Below are 21,983 nucleotides of genomic sequence, written 5' to 3' on the forward strand. Positions count from 1 at the left end.
TGAGACATGTTATTGTTTTGTTTCACTTCAATTTGCATAGTAAACAGTTCTGGGATAAATAATACGAAACATGGTTTACAAAGTTTTTAAATAAGCATCAGCTATTGAGTAAACACTCTTAGCTTTTCCCTCTAAACCTATATGAAGCAGCAGCATCTTCAGCTGGTCCCAGAGCTTTTGCCTTTATATCCTCAATGGTTATTTTGTTTCTTTGATCTCCCTGTCAAAAATAGATGGGCAGAGATATGTCAACAATATTGATTTAAAGATTCTGCAGAAAGTAGAAGGCTGCACACGAACATGTAATGTTGTCTCTTATTGCATAGTTGTAACCAGTAGCCTTAAAAACACCTAGAACAAAAATATAGATTTTTTTTTTAAATGTGTGATTATTAATATAAAGATCATTTGGGAGATAAGGAAGGATGGGAATGATCATGATTAACCAGTGGTAAATTTCAGTAGTTCCTCTAATTAACAGTTTATGCTGGAGTCCAATTACTGATTCTATATTAGTAGGTAGTGGTGATTGTGGTTGTGGTTGTTGTGATGATGATGATGATGATGATGATGATGATGCTCTAGAGGTAAAGCTATCTTTCCTGTAGAGCAGGGGTGTCAAACTCGATTTCATTGAGAGCCGCATCAGGGTTGCATTTGATCTGGGAGGGGTGTGGCCAGCTCGATGTCACTTGCGTCAGGGGCACCTATGATGGCCCAAGTGCTTTGCCAGTGAAAATTGTGCTCGGGGGGGGGGTTGCATCCAGAGGGTTGCAGTAGGCAGTCAAAGCAAAAACTGATCTCGGGGGGGGGGGGCTGTGTGTGGTCCTTCCAAGCTCTATTTTCACTGGCAGAGACACCATGGGCTGGTCCTTTGCTGCTTCCAGGGTGGCCCCATGAACCAGATCTAAGCGCTTTGAATTTGACACCCCTAGAGCATTGTTTCTCAACCATGACAATTTTAAGATGAGTGAAATTAGAGTTTCCTTCAGAGAAAAGTGAGAGGGAGAGAGGGAAAAAGATCAATAAGAAGTATGCCAAAGTCTATCATATTCCTTGGCACTTTGCTACTAAATGTTGGTCTATCTGGTAATTTGTCTTCATTATTTTGCATAAGAGGACAGACATCAATCCTTCTTTTAAATTATCTGAACCACAATGTAATATTAACTTCCCATCATCTTTTCTAAGCCTTATCATCAAAATTTTGCCGCTCATATCATTTTTTCTACATGGACTTATTAAGTGGTAGGATTCAGCTAGTTCGCATCACTTTCGGGAGAACCGGTTGTTAACTTTCTAAGCAGTTTGGTGAACTGGTTGTTGGAAGAAATCATTAGGGCAGAGAACCAGTTGTTAAATTATTTGAATCCTACCACTGCTGTTGATTCCAACATGCATGTGTATATATTTTGATTTTATGTCTACCCATACTTGGAAGACCAGTGTGTACATACAATTATTGACATGATTTACAACAAATAACAGTTTCTATAGCAAGCTTCAGTGACCACAGAAAAGCTGGGGGGGAGTGTACATGTGTTACCCAAACTTGCCCACTCCATCATTAGTCCCCTCCCCCCCGACATCTGCTCATCCACTAATTGGGGTGGTTACACTTAGGTTACATGCATTGAGTATATTATACTTGATCCAATCCTTTGATGTGGAATTGCAAGTTAGTATTACTAGCCTTGTTCTTCTTATCATTAATTTGCCTCATTTTTCTCTCCCTAGGCAAAGTTGTGTATGGGGAGCCGATAGCTGCAAGCCTTGCTACAGATGGCACTCACTATTGGAATAAGGACTGGCCTCATGCAGCAGCCCACGTCATGGCTCCTCCATTGAGGCCTGATGCTTCCACTCCAGACTTCCTCATGAATCTTCTAGCAAAGTAAGGAGGTTTATCATTCATGTTAGGTAAGCTCCCCATTGGGGGAGCGTTGTGATGGTTGTGTTGGAGATCATACAAACCAGCATACAGAGACACTGCAGTTTAAATAGGCTTTTACTTTTGTGGATATAGAGGTATCAGAGTCCATCAAACAGTCCAAGTCATACATGGATAAGACAGTCATCAATGTCTTTCAGTTAAGGGATAATCCAAATAACATAGTCCAGTATCATATAATCAGTTCAATACTCAAAGTTTGCTAACAGTTGCAAAACTTACAATAGCTCACGGCACTTTCTAACAGCCAGCTTCCAAAAAACTCAGATCAGATCACCCAGCATCTAACAAACAGAGAGATAACAGTCATTCTGGCTCCCTCTTATGGCCGATTGAGGAAAACAGCAACCAATCACATTTTGCAGTATGATTTAAAGAAACAGGTACAACATTGTTACATGATTTATATATTGCCAACCCAACCTAACGTTAAATTATATTCCTAACAATTCACAAGAGCCCTTTCATAGATGGATCCTAAGTGGCTATTATAGCCAGCATAAACAAAAATGCAAAATACAGCAATGTGTTTCAATGGATTTTGAAGAGAAAATGTAAAATAATATGGAGAGGAGTTCTAATATTCCTTTTGGGAGAAATAATTAAGATTCTGATATATGTACGGTTGTTATTTACAGTTTGGTTGTCCCAGTTTGCTTGGAAACAGCTAAATATTGGAACAGAAGTCATGCAGCATATTTTGAAAGGATATCATAGACCAGTTGTGGCTTTCTATTTTTCTTACTACTGGTTCATCTGCTCGCTCCTGTGACGCTTCTGCGCATGTGCAGAAGCATCCGGGTGGATGGGTGGAGCCTCCCACCACTGCCGCTACTGGTTCACCTGATCTGGGTTGAACCAGCAGAAATCCACCTCTATCATAGACCCTCTCAGAAAATAGCTGATTTTGGAAGGGAAATTTCATCAGTAGCAAAGATTAAAAATGAAAATGTCCTTTGAGTCAAGCTTGACCTTACAGACACATCCATGTTGTTTACTTGATTTGCCATTGCTATATCCTGAGATGTTTTCCAACTTTCCATCTAACCTCAATTCAGGTATTTCTTTGTGGCATTCCAGGCAAATAATAACCAGGTCTAAGCCTGTTTAGCTTTTCAACATCAGCCCCTTGGGGAGCTATTGCCCTCTTGATAGCCATAATGTAACAAGTCTCTGTTTAAATTTAAAGGTAAAGGTTCCCCTCGCACATATGTGCTAGTTGTTCCCAACTCTAGGGGGCAGTGCTCATCTCTGTTTCAAAGCCGAAGAGCCAGCGCTGTCTGAAGATGTCTCTGTGGTCATGTGGCCAGCATGACTAAACACCAAAGGCACACGGAACGCTGTTACCTTCTCACCAAAGTGGTCCCTATTTTTTGTACTTGCATTTTTACATGCTTTTGAACTGCTAGGTTGGCAGAAGCTGGGACAAGTAATGGGAGCTCACTCCGTTACGCGGCGCTAGGGATTCAAACTGCCGAACTGCCAACCTTTCTGATCGACAAGCGCAGCGTCTTAGCCACTGAGCCACCGTGTCCCTCTTAATCTCTGTTTACTGGACCCAATTTCAATAGGTTGCTTTCTCCATCCTTCTCTCCTCTTCTAGCCCAACTCCACTATCCTCCTAATTTGTGCAGATTGTCTTGGTCAATTTCTAAATATTTGGAATGCTTCCAAAGAAAGCATTGGAATGCATCCACCTACCATTTCTATTTCCTGAAAGGATTCTGTGACTCCAAGGCACTCTTCATACTGCAGCATTCTAGGTTTCCTTTCATTGGTTAATGAAAGTTTTTTTAGCCTGCCCCTCAACCCACGAAAAGAGTACAGGTAGTCCTCAACTCACGACCACAAATGAGACCCAAATTTACATTGCTAAGCGAGACAGTTCAATCAATGAGTTTTGCCCCATTGGATGACTTTTCTTGCCACAGTTAAGTGAATCACTGCAATCATTAAGTTAATAACTCTCGTTGCAAAGTGAATCTGACTTTGCTTTCCAGAAGGTCACAAAAAGGATCACATGACTCCAGCGCACTGCAGCCATCATAAATATGACTCCCTTGCCAAGCACCTGAATTTTGATCACCTGACCATAGGAATGTTGCAATGGTCGTGTGAAAATGGTCATAAGTGTTTTTTTCAGCGCCATTGTAACTTTGAACACTAAATGTTGCAAATTAAGGACTACCTGTACTTCCAGAATCTACAGTAGAATAATGATCCTAATATCACTAGGGAGCAATATCCTCTTTAGGAAAAGGTAACGGTTCCCCTTGCATATATGTGCTAGTCGTTCCCGACTTCCCGGCAGTGCTCAGTTCCGTTTCAAAGCCGAAGAGCCATCACTGTCCGAAGACGTCTCCGTGGTCATGTGGCCAGCATAACTAAATGCCGAAAGTGCACGGAACACTGTTACCTTCCCACCAAAGGTGGTTCCTATTTTTCTACTTGCAGTTTTTACGTGCTTTCGAACTGCTAGATTGGCAGAAGCTGGGACAAGTAACAGGAGCTCATTCCGTTGGGGATTCGAACCACTGAACTGCCAACCTTCTGATCAACAAGCTCAGCGTCTTAGCCACTGAGCCACTGAGTCCCTATCATCTTTGGGAAGCAATATATGAGGGCTATCACGATCTTAGGAGCTTCCTGATGTAGTTGAACAGAACATCTGCCTTGCTCTATTTTCACTGCTCTTATGACATTGTCCCATCTAATTTGGAGTTATGGTCGAATACAAGCTATTATCTTCACAAATGTCAGCATTCACTAGAGTTGTATTGGTTTTACCTGAAGGTGATATGATTCCTTTATAGGTGATTCATTCTTTTTCTTTCCTTACCATTTTTTCAGCAAATTTCTTTTCACTTTAATGTTTTTTAAGATTTAAACAATGAAGCAAGTAGGGTGTATAATTCTGAAATGTAAGGTTTGTTGGGGCATATAAAATTATCTTGTCCTTTATGCCACTTCAATAGTAGTATTTCTTTTTACCTTTTTAAAAAAAGTGGTGACTTGACTCTGACGGGAACAGATAACTGTACATATGATATCTGCCAGAAGGCTGTGGGAAAAAATGACTTCACAAAGATCCCAAATGGAGTGAATGGAGTGGAAGACAGGATGTCTGTGATCTGGGAAAAAGGAGTGGTAAGTGAGATTTCAATTCATTCTCTACCACAATGATGAAAACAAAGAACAAAGAGTTCTCATTAAAGTAGCTACGTCTTTCCCTAGAATTGCATGCTCGCCATTTCAGCTACAGTGAAGCCCCAGCACACATACTTAACCTCAGAGCTGCAGAAAGGTACTTCATGAGCACCCTCTGTGGGCACTAAAATATTTTTAGCATCTAAAGTATCTTTAAATCTAAAGCATGCACAATAACACATGCACTCTCAAAATAGTTGCTCCTTTCTCTAGCTTTCTGATCTGAACTAAATTCTTTCAAAGGTATGGCTTGAATATAGATATATTGTCATTGATTTCTCTTTCCTGGAAGATAGAAATCTTGTTACTGTACTTATTTTAGTAATATTTCTGATTTGACTATATAAATTGCTTTGGGTTGCTCTTGATACTGGATAGGACCTGGAAATGATCCAGACTATGGCAGGTAAATTTGTAGAATTAGCTGCCTGGAAAGAACATTAGAACTTTATTTGAGCCACGTTGTTGAGGGGGGGGGGGAAGTGAGTTTTACCTAAATTCAAGGATCTGGGGCAGGGGTGAGTTATGGCAGTCACTACTGCCGGTTCGCTCGTGGCCATGCCGCACACACTTGATGCGCAGTGCAATAAAAATTGCTCTGCTCATGCGTAGAAGCAAAAAACCAAGATGGCAGCACCTATGGCGCCGCCTGGAGAACCAGTTTGGGGGCGTGGCAGGCCTGGGTCACTGCCGGTTCCAGCAACCCAGGCTGCCAAACCACTACTGGTTCAGCTGAACCGGTCCGAACCAGTAGGAACACACCAGTGGTGGGCTCTGGACACCTAGTGTTGCCCACATGGATGTGCGTGGCGCACACGCACACACATCTGACACGCGCATGCATTGTTCCTGTCAGCGACACTTCCACAAGCCTCCGTAATGCTCCAGTTGCTCAGTGGAGCGTTACGCAGGTGCTGTACATGTCATGAGCATGAACGGAAGCCTTAAAAGACAGGTAAGGAGCTTGGGTGGGTGGGTGGGCCCTCTGGTATACAATACTGGAATGGTATCAGGTGCTCCGGCCATGCTCCAGTACGCCCATACCAGGGTGTACCTCCTGCAACCCACCACTGGAACCCACCTCTGATCTGGGGTTAATATAAATGTTTGTCTTAGATGTTTGAGTATATTTCTATCATCTGTCGTTTCTTAATCCTTAATATCTGGCTAGATCAAACTAAATCACTCTGAATGCCTTTTAAGAAAACAAGAAGGATAAAATATTCTAAATAACTAGATCACCTACTAAGATTATTCAGATATAGATCAGAACAAGGACATGAAAAAGATTTCTAAAATAGGCATAGGAACTCACTCTGGTTTGGGACCTTTGTGGGAGTTAAAAAGGGTTCATTTATTTGATAATGTCTTTACTCTTGTCCCATTATCATCTTACTTTGCCCCAAAAGAGAACATCTCATTTGTACTACAGAAAGTTATTCTTGAAATATAGTTAATAATTCTAAGGAACCAAATCAGTTCTCTAGCAGAAGAGTAAAAATGTTTTTACCAGCTTGGAAATGAGTTCCTATATGAGGTTTTTTTTATTTTAAATATGCTCAGGATTGCTAAATTTGCAAATAATCTACTATTTGATTTGCACTTGTTCTACCTTTTAACGAATGGCAACCTCTGAGAGCTTTCTTGACAGCACATGCAAAATTATTGAAACAATTTATATTAATATCCATCAAATTTAAAACTTTAGCCATTCACTTAGGCAAGCTTTCTGTTTAGGCAGGAATTGTATCCATAACATACATATTCAGTTTTGCTGATTGCTGCACTTCCTTTCTCTATACTTTCACCAAGACTTTTTTTGGTTTTATTTATTTATTGGGCCCCCCCACTTCAGAATTATTATAGTGATAAGCTGCATGAATTTTAAGAATGTGTAGTAGTTTCATGTACTGTATTAGCCTGTTTAATTTCCCTGAAGCCAAATACCAAACCATTATTTTAATGTATCCAGGTTATAAATTTGGAGCTGTTTCCAAACTACGAGTTTCTCCTAAGAAAATTATTACCTTGGTGCTATGTTTTTGATTAGCTATTGGGAGTTGACATTTTATGTCTTGAAATATTCTGTCCAGGACCAAATGATCCACGTAAATTCAAAAATTCCAAAACGGCAGCCACAAATAAACAAATGTACATAAAAATGAGTGGGGTCCTGATTGCTTGGTTATATCTGCCATCTTTACTTTTTTTGACACCCCACCCCCATCCTACTTTGAAAGTCCGGGTATAGTACCTTTGTTATATGGGAATTATTTTCCCAGATTGGAAAGTTTATCATTTTGATTGATTGATTGATTCATTCATTCGAGGTTCGAGGTTCATTTTATTTATATGCCGCCCTATTCCCAGTGGGACTCAGGGTGGCGCACAAACCCAAGGAGAGGGGAGGAAAAAACACAAAAACTACAAAAAGTACAGGGCATTTAAAACAACCAACAGCCACACGATTCGAGAGGGGAAGGGAACTCATCGACCCCAGGCCTGCTGACACAGCCAGGTTTTAATGGCTTTTCGGAAGGCCTGGAGAGAGGTGAGGGTCCAAATCTCTGCGGGGAGCTCGTTCCAAAGGGCCGGAGCTGCCACAGAGAAGGCCCTCCCCCGGGTAGTGGCCAGATGACATTGGCTAGTAGACGGAACCCGGAGGAGGCCTAATCTGTGTGATCTAATGGGTCTTTGGGAGGTAATTGGCAGCAGGCGGTCTCTCAAGTACCCAGGTCCAATACCATGAAGGGCTTTATAAGTGACGACTAGCACCTTGAAGCGTATCCGGAGACCAATCGGTAACCAGTGCAGCTTGCGGAGGATAGGTGTAACGTGGGTGTACCGAGGTGCACCCACAATCGCTCGCGCGGCTGCATTCTGGGAGGGGTGAAGTCTCCGAATGCTCTTCAAGGGCTGCCCCATGTAGAGCGCATTGCAGTAGTCCAGTCTTGGATTGATTTATATACAGGTAGTCCTTAACTTACAACAGTTCATTTAGTGTCCTCTTGAAGCAGGGGTGGTATTCACTTACCTTCTTCACTTACCTCAGTTAGCAAATGTGAGCCCGTGTCCGCTCGCTTGCTTCGCTTGCATGCACCACCTCAGCGCATGCACCCAGCCTTCCGTGCATGCACTTTGGGTGAAAAAAGGGCCCAAATGGGATGCCGTAGAGCCAGGAAGAATGGGTGGGGTTACCTGCGATTTCTGCTACCGGTTTGGGCTAACCGGTCAGAACCGGTATAATACCACCTCTGCCCTGAAGTTACAATGGCACTGGAAAAGGGGACATGACCTTTTTTCACACTTACTACTATTGTGGCATCTGTTTGGTCACATGGTCAACATTCAGATGCTTGGCAAGTGACTCATATTTATGACGGTTGGAGTGTTCCAGGGTCATGTGATCCCCTTTTGTGACCTTCTGACAAGCAAAGTCAAGGGGAAGCCTGATTCATTTAACTGTGGCAGGAAAGGTCGTAAAATGGGGCAAAGCTCACTTAACAAATTTTCACTTAGCAACAGAAATTTTGGGCTCAATTGTGGTTGTAACTCGAGGACCACCTGTATAACATTTATTTGCCACCCATCTCGTATCCAATGACAAAATGGGGTTCGCCTGCACTAGGCTTATCAATATTTTGCCTTCTTCGTATGTTTTTATTAAGAATCCATCCGCTTTGTTTTACAGCATAGTGGCAAAATGGATGAAAACAGATTTGTAGCTGTTACTAGCACAAATGCAGCTAAAATCTTTAACATGTACCCAAAGAAGGGAAGAATAGCCGTGGGCTCTGATGCTGACATCGTCATTTGGGACCCCAAAGCTACAAGGTAAGGTCTGACCTATCCATTTGTCCATCGTATCTCTGGGTAAAGGAAGAATAATTTTTAAGAAATAAATTCTAGTGAACAGAAGACATTTTGTTAGGTAAGCTTCCTGTTGGGAGAGCGAGTGCGTTCAGTGAAGCGTTGTGAGAGTGTTGTTGGAGAACACACAAGCCAGCATACAGAGACACTGCAGTTTAAATAGGCTTTTACTTTCGTGGAAATAGAGGTATCAGAGTCCATCAAACAGTCCAAGTCATACACAGATAAGACAGTCAGTCATCAATGTCTTTCAGTTAAGGGATAATCCAAATAACATAGTCTAGTATCATATAATCATTTCAGTACTCAGAGTTTGCTAACAGTTGCAAAACTTATAATAGCTCACGGCACTCAGATCAGATCAGCCCAGCATCTTACGAAACAGAGAGAGAGCTAACAGTCATTCTGGCTCCCTCTTATGGCCGATTGAGGAAAACAGCAACCAATCACATTTTACAGTATGATTTAAAGAAACAGGTACAACATTGTTACATGATTTATCTATTGCCAACCCAACCATTAGAATTATATTCCTAACACATTTGATTTGAATTATTCACAAGATAGTTGGTCCTGGGCTCAATGCATCTATGTCTAGTAAGAACAATTTTTTTAAAGAAATCTGTTTGAACCGCTAATCAGATAGGAAAATAGCAATTCCCTTATATAAAACTCCCTTTTTACAACCATGTAATCTCTTAATTCAGGGTAGAATTGGCAACTGAATGGAGCAGAGTTGAGCTGTTATATAATTGATTAATAAATGAAGTACGTGTTTCTTTTTGGGGGTAAATATTTCATTTAGTTTTTATTGTTTTACTGTTTTACAATTTTTCGATTGTTTCAATTGTATTATATATTTTTAATTGTAAGCCTCTTGGAGACACTGATTGAGATGGGCAGGTATAGAAATTGAATAAATTACATTAAATTAAATAATGGCTGCAGTGTTGCATTCCAGCTATATTGTTGGGGTTTATGATAGTTGAAATCCAATATATCTGGAGGACATCAGGTGGGCGATGACAAAACACATGCCAAGTGAAACTAGAAGCTATTGACACAACTGTTTTGCACCTTTGAGTAATAATCCAGGGATTCAAAGAAAATGATGTAAACTTGATTTGTATACAAGATCCTGTGTTCAATCTCTGCCAATTCCAGGCAACAGATCCCAAATACCAAACTTAGGGGAAAATGTTTCTTGAAACGATATAAGGTATGTAACCCTTTCTCTACCTGATCGGGAGTGGGTTCCTGTCAGCATTACTATTGCTCTGTGCACCTGCGCATTTGCAACTAAAAAGGTCTGCGCATGCGTACGGGGGAAGAAATTACATTTTTTTCAATGAAGATTGTTCTGCGCATGTGCAGAACAGAAAATCAAGATGGCGCCGCTGAGGATAGAACCTGTTCGGGCGCATGTCCGGCTGAGTTACTACCTATTCAGCTGAACCAGTCTGAACCGGTAGGAACCCACCTCTGAACCTGATGCAACCTGTCTGTATTGCAGTTGAAAAGTCTGGAATTCCCCAGTCATACTGGTTAGGGAATTTTGGAAGCCTTTCTGAGTAGAGTAGGTTGAGAAAGGCTGAGGCATAGCCTCAGTTCTGCATTAGAAGGACTCATGACACATAGGCCATACTAAGACAGTCTGGGAGTCATTGACTCAATACAACAGAAGGACAGACTGAAGAGGGCTAACATAATGCCTTAGCTATTTATCTAGGCATACTGTAAATAAATCTATAAATCCTGTTTTGTTTTCCAGAATCAACTTGTAAGTCAAAGTAGTTTAATCATTCCAACTTTTCAACAATACACTCAAGGTTTATTTGTTTTTCGGACTCATTTTATATCCTTTCTGAATCCATAAATTTAAAATGCCAGTGCTCTCTTCCCTGAGGAGATAGCAGATAATTACACTTTCCTCCTTAAATTCTAGCATTATTCACTGTTGTGACAACAGCAAGCAGTCTGGATGAATTTCATAGTCATAGTCACCCAGCCTCCTCCAGCTGGGCACCTTCAAGATCGGGCAGCCTAACTCTCATATTTACAGCAAGCATAAACACTAGGGATGAGGTCTAGGGCTTCTGTAGAGCTTCATCTTGGAAAACAGGAGTTTACACAAATGAAGGCAAATGTAGATGGTCCAAGAATAATGTTGCAGGATCCAACCTGGGTCAGTCATCAGCACCAGCTCAGAAGGCTAAACTTCTGCTCCCAGTGACTGACTCAGATTGAATCCTGCAAGACATGTTTCCCCCTATTTTCTTTACTGTTTTTGAAGAACTGGATTTTGAGATCATGTACCAGACAACAGGTAACAGATCAGGGCGATTTTATCTGCAGTCAAAAATTAATTGTGGTTGGGCTTGGTTATTATTATTACTTAGTTTTAAAACACAGCATTAGAGAGTTCTGGGATCGCAAGATAGACCAAAACTTTACCTGGCAAGACAATGGCAAAGCATTTTCCTGCTGTTACAATTAAACATCAATTGCTTAGTGGACTCTATCATCATACAATAATTTATGAAATTCTTTTATTAACTTTTAGTTCTGAATAACCTACTTTCCAGGCTACCTTTTTTTTAAACATCTTTTTTTTGTACTTCTGTGGCAGCATAAAACAAAAATGACATGCTTAATATGATGAACTTGCCCTTTAACTTTTAAAAAGTGATTTCTAATACTAAAAAGCATGATGATGTTAAAGTACTATTTTGATTTGATTTCAGTGCTTGCTGGAAATCTATTTTAACGATAAGTGGAAAAGTGATTGAAAAATAATAAAAAGGTTGTTATGAAAGGAAGTCCATCATAAAAGTCATACCAAATATATGCTGAATACCAAATGGTATCATTCACAGCAGATAGATATACTTCAGTGTTATCGATGGGACAAAACTGGATGCATTTTATTTATTTTTAATTTACTGTTATAAATGTATAACCTGGATAAATTAAAATAATTGTTTGCTATTTGTCTTCAGTTACATCCTATATTTTTATATGTGCTACCATCTTGCCTTTTTAATTCATCCTGAAGATGCCCCTGATTACAGGTAGTCTTTCACTTATGACTGGCTGTTTAGCAACCATTCGAAGCTATGACACACCTCCCCAGAGTTACTTACAACCTGGTTTCAAAGTTAGAACAGCTTCCTCCCCTCCCTCCAACTGTGGCCACATGATCACATTTTGAGCACTTGGCAACCAGACCACATTTATGGCCATTTGCAGCATCCTGTGGTCATTTGTTATTTTTTTTTGCCCCAAACTGGTATTTACTTCCAGTTTCCCACAAAAAGCACCCATTGGATGAAATGGGTTTGCTTAGTGAATATCACATTTACTTAATGCCATGGCATTAATTTAGTGATCAGAACAAAACATTCTTTTTCAAGGGAGGATTTATAGTCACAGATCTTATCCGGCTTGGAGAGTTGACAGGCCAATATCTGCAAAACTTGGCAAGGAGTCTCAGAGAATCACAAACTAATTAAGCGAACTAATTGTCTCCTGCAAACTCCACTCCCCTTTCACCCCTCTTTAAGTTCCTCTGGGAGGAGCCATTCACCATCCACATGTGGCTTTATTCCCCAAGTCGTCCCCTGTTCTTTAGCTGTTCCCTTCGTCTGGCAACTCTGCACATGCACACATTGGGAACAGGCTCCAGATGTTCGTCTGCCTCAGTGATGTCTGACTCTGAAGGCAGCTGATATCTGGCATACGGCTCTGGCCCCTCTCTGCCTCCAACACAGAGCTCTCATCAGAGCTTTTCCCATACTCCACAACTGGCCCATGTTTCTCCCCAACTTCCTTATTGTTTGAATCTGCTGCCAGCTCTGCTGGCAGGCTACAACAGATGGCATTATGGGTGGCACATTGGATAGAATGCAGTATTACAGGCAAACTCTACCCACAGCCTAGAGTTCGGTTTGATGGGGCTCAAGGTTGACTTAGCCTTCCATCCATCTGAAGTTGGTAAAATAAGGGGCCAGCTTACATTGTAAACTGCCCAGAGAGTGCTTTAAAGTGCTATGGGTCTAAATGCTTTGTAAGTCCAAATGCTTTGGCTATAACGTATGACTAATTCCAGGCTCAGTTACATTTTCAAAAGGAAAATGTTGCATAAATTTGTGTTCTGGCAATGTGGGTTTGCTGGGTAGAGAAAGTACACCATGCCCAAAGGTTGTGGCTATTTAGTCTGCTGCTAAATATCTTCCAGAGCGTGAATGAGTTTAAGACAGAATCTCAAGGGTCTCTCTGGAGGATATGATTAAAATTTGCAAGATAGAAGGTGTAGCATTAAAGAGGTGGTAGTTTGGTAAGATGGTTAAGCATGGCAAAACAAATGCAACTTCTACTTTTCTGGGCTATTAGAATCCTTGCTCTTCAGCCCAAACAACAGGTCTGTGGTGTTATTAGTTGCCAAGTCGTATCCAAACCACCACGACTTCATGTACAACATTTCATTTCATTTCATTTATTGAATTTCTATGCCGCCCAATCCCGGAGGACTCCGGGCGGCTTACAGAAATGAAAAAAAGAATTAAAAAGAATTATTAAAAACAATGGAACACAACAAGTTAAAAAGGAACACAACAGACACCCAATCAGAAGGGGCTGGACCTCAATCAAGGGGTCAACAGCCCCAAGCCTGCTGGAAAAGCCAGGTTTTAATGGCTTTGCGAAAGGCCATGAGAGTGGGCAGGGCCCGGATCTCTGGTGGCAGCTCATTCCATAGGGCCGGAGCAGCAACAGAGAAGGCCCTACTCCTAGGCATCGCCAGCCGGCATTGTCCCGCTGAAGGCCCATCCTGTGCGATCTTATTGGTCTGAGGGAGGTATGTGGCAGAAGACGGTCTCGTAGATACCCAGGTCCTAGGCCACATACAACATTCCTCCAGGCCTTCCTGTCCTCTACCATCCTCTGGAATCCATTTAAGCTCACGCCAACTGCTTTGGTGACTCCATCCAGCCACCTCATCCTCTGTCATCCCCTTCTTCTTTTGCCCTCAGTCTTTCCCAGCATTAGACTCTTCTCCAGTGAGTCCTTCCTTCTCATTAGCTGGCCAAAGTATTTGAGTCTCCTCTTCAGGATCTGGCCTTCTAAAGAGCAGTCAAGGTTGATTTTCTCTAGGACTGACCAGTTTGATCGCCTTGCAGTCCAAGGGACTCGCAGGAGTCTTCTCCAGTACAAGTGTGTATTAGCATATAAAAGTTAATCATTTCAGTGAATTGGGCGGGAGGGTGTCTGACTTCACCTGATGCCCCAACAAGCCCTGAATTTTCTGTTTTGTGTCATGTTTCTGTTCCTGTATTTTGTCTCCGGTTCCAGATTGGAAATCTTATGATTCTAGTAACAGTTTGTAAAGTTAATATTACTGTGACCTTCAGCCTGCCTTCGACAGCACCCTGTTTGATCTGGGCAAGTTTGTGGTGCTGAGAGTAAATTAGTTTTGCTCAGGGAAATTGCATTTTAGAACTACTGCATTTTTTATTTGTTTTGTTTTGCTTCATTTTATTGAGCTGGCTTGGAACCGCTGTCAGCTTTGATGGATATAAGAGAAGACTGTTCATGTTCTTTTACCTCTTTAGGCCTGAAGGAGTCTATAAGTGGTGTTCCAAGAGATGACTCTGACCCTGAATGCTGATTGTTTGTGAAATTAGGATCATCTCCTATAAAAAGAGTTTCTACTCCTGCATTACCGTTTGAAGGGGGGGAGGTATCACCAAAGGAAAGAGAACACAGAGTGGCCTAAAACTTTCAGAGTTAATTTATAGACCGAGATGTTAATTCGGAAATAATGTATTGCATTGCTATAATTTTAAATCTAGCCTACATCTCACTGCAGCAGGGGAACCTCAGGCAATAGAATCTACGGATTGTCCTCAACTTATGACTCTAATTGAGCTTGCTAATTACAGTCATAGGGATGCAGTGGCTCAGTGACTAAGACGCTGAGCTTGTTGATCAGAAAGGTCGGCAGTTCAGCAGTTTCAATCCCTAGCACCGCGTAACGGAGTGAGCTCCCGTTACTTGTCCCAGCTTCTGCCAACCTAGCAGTTCGAAAGCATGTGAAAATGCAAGTAGAAAAATAGGAACTACCTTTGGTGGGAAGGTAACAGCATTCCATGCGCCTTTAGTGTTTAGTCATGCCATCCACATCACCATGGAGAAGTCTTCAGACCGCTGGCTCTTCGGCTTTAAAACAGAGATGAGCACCACCCCCTTGAGTCAGGAATGACTAGCACATATGTGCAAGGGGAACCTTTACCTTTACTAATTACGGTCATAAGTTGTGACATTCATTAAGCAGGTCATCCTGTGACCGACCCAATCTTATAACCATTTTTGTGGTGGTTGTTAAGCAAACAATGCAAATGCGGCACTCATTAAGACAAGCTGTGGTCATTAAGCGAAATGTTTGCTACAGAGCATTTTTGCCAGAAACTGTAGATGCTGGTTTTCAGCAAAAATGTTGTCAATCGCAGTCATGTGACCATGGGACTCTGCAAACAGACATAAATGAGGATTGGTTGCAGAGCAGCCAAAATGCAGTCACATGACTGAAGGGCTGTCAGAATTTTGGAACCTGGTTATAAATACCTTTTTTGGCGCAGGGGAGGTCCGTTGTAACTTTGAATGGATACTAAGCGATCAGTTATAAATCGAGGACTACTTGTATAGTTCTGAGTAGTGATGTTTGCCAAAATGTGTTGTGGCCCACCAGCAGCCAACAGAGCTGGCAGCAGATTCAGACAGTGAAGAGGTTGGGGAGGAACATGGGCAGTCCTGGAGTCTGGGGAGAACAGGGGTCAACTTGGTAGTAAGGCCACAGGTGGACAATGGATGGCCCTCCCAGAGGAAATAAAAGAGGAGCAAAAGGAGAGTGGAGTTTGCAGGAGACAATTAGTTTGCTTAATTGGTTTGTGACTCTCCAAGACTTCTTGCCAAGTTTTGCAGATATCGGCCTGGCAGCTCTCCAAACCAGATAAGGTTTGTAAGGTCTTGAAAAACTTTGCTGGATGTGAATGAGCAGAATTCACAGTAAATTAATAAAGGGGTTTTTTGTCAGGACAAGGGGTTTGCTTCATGCTCTTGGGAAGCCTAGGTTAGAACAAAATGCAGTATTTGATTTGAAGGTACATTTATTTATTACATTTATTTATAAAGATTTATATATGCATCCCAACTAATACAAGTGCAACTCTTAGTGGCAAACAACAAAAGCAAATTTACAATACAACAAAAAATAGAAACAACCGCAAAAGACACAGTTGACGTACAAGGGGCACGCTTCTCCAGTGTCCTAGCAATAATGCCTGAGGGAACAATAAAGCCTATGAGGTCTTCCTAAATGGCTGACATCTGCTGTGTTTCCAACATAAGATGAAGCGTAACTGGCAATTATGGAAAAATAAGGAGTAGATGTTAGAAAACCAGCATTTGCATAATCCATGGTTTTTGGCTGTGGGCTTTATCCATTTTTTTCCGGTCTGCAAATATGGGCAGGTTGAAGCAAGCTTTTTTTTTTTAATTCCTGCGTGTTTGATAATGCTGTTAAAGAAAAGAAAGAAACCTGGTTATCATTATCCTTTGTGAGAAGCAAAGATCTTGGAGACAATGTTTATCCCTCACCCTCATTTTGGGCATACTTTATGCCCCCTACCCTCATCTTGGGAAGTTTGCGCTTTCTACTTCATTTAACAAGCTGATCATGCACTGACTCATCTGTGCTGGCTGGGTCTCAGTTCCTCCAAAACTCCTAAACCTGGATTTTCCCTTCTTATGTAAGGCATTGTTCCTTCATGAAACTGAGAATACCACTTTGAATTATATTGTACTCAACAGGGCTAGGAAGCTGCATTTGTATGAAGAACTTGTATTTGAAGCAGTGAGAGTACAGAATTGTGAGGGACAACACCATTGCAGGATAAATTAGAATAGGTGTCATGAGAAAAAAATGATACACCTGTAGACTATTACCTATGTAATGTAAAGGTAAAGGTTCCTCTCGCACATATGTGCTAATCGTTCCTGACTCTAGGGGGCAGTGCTCACTTCTGTTTCTAAGCCAAAAAGCCAGTGCTGTCCGAAGACGTCTCCGTGGTCATGTGGCTGGCATGACTAAATGTCGAAGGTGCATAGAATGCTGTTACCTCCACACCAAAGGTAGTTCCTATTTTTCTACTTGCATTTTTACATGCATTCGAACTGCTAGGTTGGCAGAAGCTGAGACAAGTAACAGGAGCTCACTCTGTTATGCGGCGCTAGAGATTCGAACCACCGAACCTTCTGATTGACAAGCTCAGCATCTTAGCCACTGAGCCACCACGTCCCTACACCTATGTACAATCCCTTATATACCAATATACCTGTCTGGTTTGTTGCAAAGATGAAGTGGAGATTAGGCATCCATCTGTTCAAGATGTTTTAATCCTGTAATGAGCAGAGAATTGAACCAGTGGCCTTAATTACCCTTTCCAATGCTATGATTTTATGTCAAAACCTTTCTTTACCTAACTTGAAGGACATGAGTGAGTTAGAGCACCTGGTATTGTCCTAGATGAGTTCCTTTTTTCACTGATTTATTTACAGTAACACTTCAATATTTTAGAACTGTGTACTGTGGGATCATGGATTTATGCCACATTTAATGTTTGTTGATTTTAGCTCTGTGTAATTATGAAGACGGATTGCATTTTATGGTCTTTTTTCTAAGATATCAAGTCAACTTACAAAGACATTTCAATTATTTCTTTGCACCATGAACACAGATGAGCAAAAAAAAAGTATTCAAATTTTGAAGTTTTCGAAGTTTGAGATGGTTGTTTCAACCATTAAGGAAATAATCCTAGCTCAAAATATGTTCAGAATGATCAAACAAGCAGGGCCACATGATGAATGTTTTGCATGCCTCAGTCACAACATAATTTAGGTTGAAACCAATCCATAAGCATGCACTGAGTTGAAGATCTCCATGAACACAGCCAGAAAGCATTTTCAGAATGTCTTATGGAATTCTATGAGATAAACTTGAAGTGAAAAATAGTTGAATGGAAAATACAAAGCTGAAATTTTTCAAATGGTGTTTGCAATAGGAGTTATAGGAAGCAAATCTATTTGCACTCCTTTACCCTTTGAGTACCTTCTCATTCACTCTCTGTATTGTTCTATGTTGAGTAATTTATTGGTAGTTCAATCAATCTGTGCCTTCCCTGTATCTTTAGTCTCCCTATCAGCTGTCTTAACTCTTACTTAGTTCCTCGAACATTGATTTAAGGAGCTCCAGACAAACAGGTCCTTAGCCATTTTCAGGCTCTTTTTGAGTGTGTCAAAGATTTTCCACCTGAATATTTTCAGTGATCCAATGAACTACATTACTATTTCAGACTTTCTTTCTTTCTAAACTGTGATACTCAAAAAGTTCTCCATCGTAGGAAAATATTTCTGATTTATTTTTATTAATATATCAAATTATAGAGCCTGCCTATCTCACTTACAGATTGTCTCTGGGAGCTGTACAATTAAAAACATAAAAATCATATAAATATCAATATTGATTGTGTCTGAAAACTGTAACTTACATAAAATTCTGTTTGCTTCAGTGGAATTTTCAAAGGAGTGTTTTTGCTATTGCTTCTCTGTTGTTGTTGTTGTTGTTGTTGTTGTTGCTTGTTTTGAGCTTTGAAAAGTTCTCAGGAGGCTTAAATTCTGGATTAAAACAGAAGGCCCAAAATAAGAGCTGGTATCATTTCATTCTTCTTTCAAACACAGGACCATTTCAGCAAAGACACATCATCAGGCTACTGATTTTAATATATTTGAAGGAATGGTCTGCCATGGAGTTCCCCTTGTGACAATTTTACGGGGCAAAGTGGCTTTTCAAAGTGGAAACTTTCATATCAAAGCAGGAGAGGGGAGATACGTTCCTTGTGACCCTTTCCCAGAATATGTTTACAAACGAATCTGGCAACGGGATCAGGTCTGTATTTATACAGTATATTGCTTCTTTTCTTTATTAAACAAATATTTGAGGTTTTGTATGTTTCATGAAATAGGTTAGAGGTTGCAGAATGTTCCCTTTTCTTCCTTTGACAAAAACAGCCAACCAAACCATAGCAAATTTTGCTAAGTCTTTTAATTGAACATATAATTCTTATGGCTTTGAATCATATAGCTGAAGGTTCCCTAACTATAGAGTAGAGGTGTCCAAACTTGGCAACATTAAGACTTGGCAACTTTTAATCTTACACTTAACACCAAAAAAACTAAATAACTTATAATTGACTTCAGGAGGAAGAGAGATGTACATTTACCATTGTACATAAATGGTGAGGAGGTAGAGAGGGTTGGTAGTTTTAAATTTCTGGGCATTTATATCTCGGAGGACCTCTCATGGACCATGAATGCTAACATGCTTGTGAAGAAGACACAGAAGAGGCCGAAGATAAATCTATCTCAGCATCTACTTCTGTCCTACTATCGCAGCACTATTGAGAGTGTCCTGACATACGCCATTCTTGCATGGTATGGGAGCAGCTCTGCAGCGGACAAAAACTTTCTACAGAGAATCATTAAAACTTCCCAGAATATCACCAGGCTCCAGCTACCAGCCCTGGATGACATCTTTGCATCTCGCTGTTTGAGGAAGTTGCATAACATTCTCAGAGACTCTTCCCATCCTGCTTACAATCTTTTTAGACTGTTGCCTTCTGGCAGAAGATACAGAACAATTAAAACTAGGACCACAGGTCTTCTGAATAGTTTTTATCCCAGAGCTATAATTGCACTCAACAATGAACTAAAGGGCCACCATCAGTGAACTATTGGACAGCACTACTTAGTCTGTTGTGTGGATGCTTGGGTGGTTTAGGGGTGGGGAATTTTTTGGTGGGTAGGGGGAGTGTTTGGGGATTGTTATGTGTGTTGGGCCTGGTCTCTGGGTGTTATGTGAATTTCGTTGTATGTTTATACTGTGCATATATGTACAATGACAATAAAGTAAAGTAAAGTGGACTTTGACTCCCAGAATTCCTATCTGCATAATTCTGGGAGTTGAAGTCCACAAGTCTTAAAATTGCCAAGTTTGAAAATCTCTGCTATAGAAGATATAGATGAAGTTAACCTAAAGATAAGTTATATCTTGTTATAAAATGTTTGGAGGTCTCTAAACAGAAGTTGGATCTGTCAGAAATGTTCTAGTGGATTCTGCACTAATAGCAATAGCAGTAGACTTAGCAATAGCAGTAGACTTATATACCGCTTCATAGGGCTTTCAGCCCTCTCTAAGCGGTTTACAGAGAGTCAGCATATTGCCCCCAACAATCTGGGTCCTCATTTTACCCACCTCGGAAGGATGGAAGGCTGAGTCAACCCTGAACCGGTGGGATTTGAACCGCTGAACTGCTGATCTAGCAGTAGCCTGCAGTGCTGCATTTAACCACTGCGCCACCTTGGCTCTAATTATGTATGTTATAACTTTTACTATTCCAAAGTTTTGTTTTTTTATTTTCAGCTAAGAGATTTTGTTAGAGTAATTCTATATATTCAGTTAATGCTGCCAATTCATGCACACGAGGCATCTGTGACAGTAAGACCATAATGACAATGGAACCAATTAACTGGAGAAATGTTGGACTGTTCTTCATTAATTTTTCAAACAAAGGCTAGACTGCCATCTCTTGGGGATATTTTAATTTGGATGTCTGCATAGAGCAGGGAGTTCAATTATAAATCTAAATGGTTTCTTCGACTTCTGTGATTTTATGAAAACAACTTCAGAATTCTGGGTCTGATGTCAGACTTCTTAGAGGAAACAGGAACTTGATTTATCTCAACTTACTGATATGGTGCTAAAAACACTGCAGAGCTAGAATTTGAGGCAAGTGAGGTGAAGTTAAGGGGGAATGAAAAGAGATACTAGGAATCTATAGGGTCCTGTAAGGGAAATGCTGCATTGATGGTCATGCAGCTCTCCCTCAATAGTCCGGACAAGTAAAATTGACAAGAGTTTTGTCAGCTTCCTCCTTTTTTTAACATCTAGGCCAGATTTGCAAAGCATCACGACTATTAGGTATTCTATTTCTTTATTTTTGACTTCGCCGTTAAAAAAAGAAAGACAAGATTTTAAAATAATTAAATATATCATTGCAGGAATGTCAGCCTGTCGGTGTGAAGCGAGCACCATATGTGGGAAAAGTGTACTCACTCGTCACTGCATCAAAATAACTTCATGATATACTTAGTATTCTTCAGGTAACTGTCTCATTTGCTCATTATTTGCTTGAGTTTTATTGGCAAGCAATAGGCTCAAATCCTCATGCAGGAATTCTTTTATTGGACTGAAAGTATGTTGAATGACATACTGAGACCAGTTTCAGAACTTTGGAATTGTGAACCATCTCGACTAGACAAAGTAAGGAGATGTAAGTCAGATGAAATGCAGAAGATAACTCAAAACCTTTCAGAAAGGTTACTTCTAATGATTTGGGAGCCCACCACAGAAGAGCCAAAATCAAAATATTTTAAAATTAATATTGTGTCATGGAATTCCAAGGATTATTTTTCTGAACTTTGTACCAATCAAAATACATATTAACTTCCCTCTTAGTCCAAAAGATTTTGCTTATTTTGACAAACTGGAAAGTGTTTTGATATGTAAGACTCTTCCCAGTTCCATGTGTATATTCTCCTGAAATTGCCAAACTATGATACTATGATACTATGATATAGGCTTGAATTAATCATCTTTTTTTACAAATGCAATTCAAATACTGTTCTCCACCTTAGGGGTTAAGCACTCAGTTCTTCTAAGGCCAGAGTCTTCTAAAGACTCTGGCCTAATTAATTTAGTCACATTAGTTCTGAACCCTGTAAATCAGGAGTGTCAAACCCGATCACATCTTGGGTCGTATCATGATGTATTGGGATATTTTTT

General features: G+C 40.6%; 1 protein-coding gene across 1 annotated transcript in view; it reads left to right on the forward strand.

The window, feature by feature from the left end:
- Nucleotides 1-21,983, forward strand: part of DPYS (dihydropyrimidinase) — a 44,895-nt gene that overhangs the window by 20,587 nt on the left and 2,325 nt on the right. Inside the window, exons 5-9 of the mRNA XM_087706786.1 lie at nucleotides 1,738-1,894; nucleotides 4,957-5,098; nucleotides 8,850-8,992; nucleotides 18,821-19,028; nucleotides 21,200-21,301. Coding sequence (XP_087562912.1) covers nucleotides 1,738-1,894; nucleotides 4,957-5,098; nucleotides 8,850-8,992; nucleotides 18,821-19,028; nucleotides 21,200-21,274 — 725 coding nt within the window. The 3' untranslated portion in view covers nucleotides 21,275-21,301. The remainder of the gene's footprint in view (nucleotides 1-1,737; nucleotides 1,895-4,956; nucleotides 5,099-8,849; nucleotides 8,993-18,820; nucleotides 19,029-21,199; nucleotides 21,302-21,983) is intronic.

This window comes from Thamnophis sirtalis, unplaced genomic scaffold (assembly GCF_051295495.1).
Source record: "Thamnophis sirtalis isolate CommonGarterSnake01/CBP01778 unplaced genomic scaffold, rThaSir2_p1.2 scaffold_2, whole genome shotgun sequence".
NCBI classification, from domain to species: domain Eukaryota; kingdom Metazoa; phylum Chordata; class Lepidosauria; order Squamata; family Natricidae; genus Thamnophis; species Thamnophis sirtalis.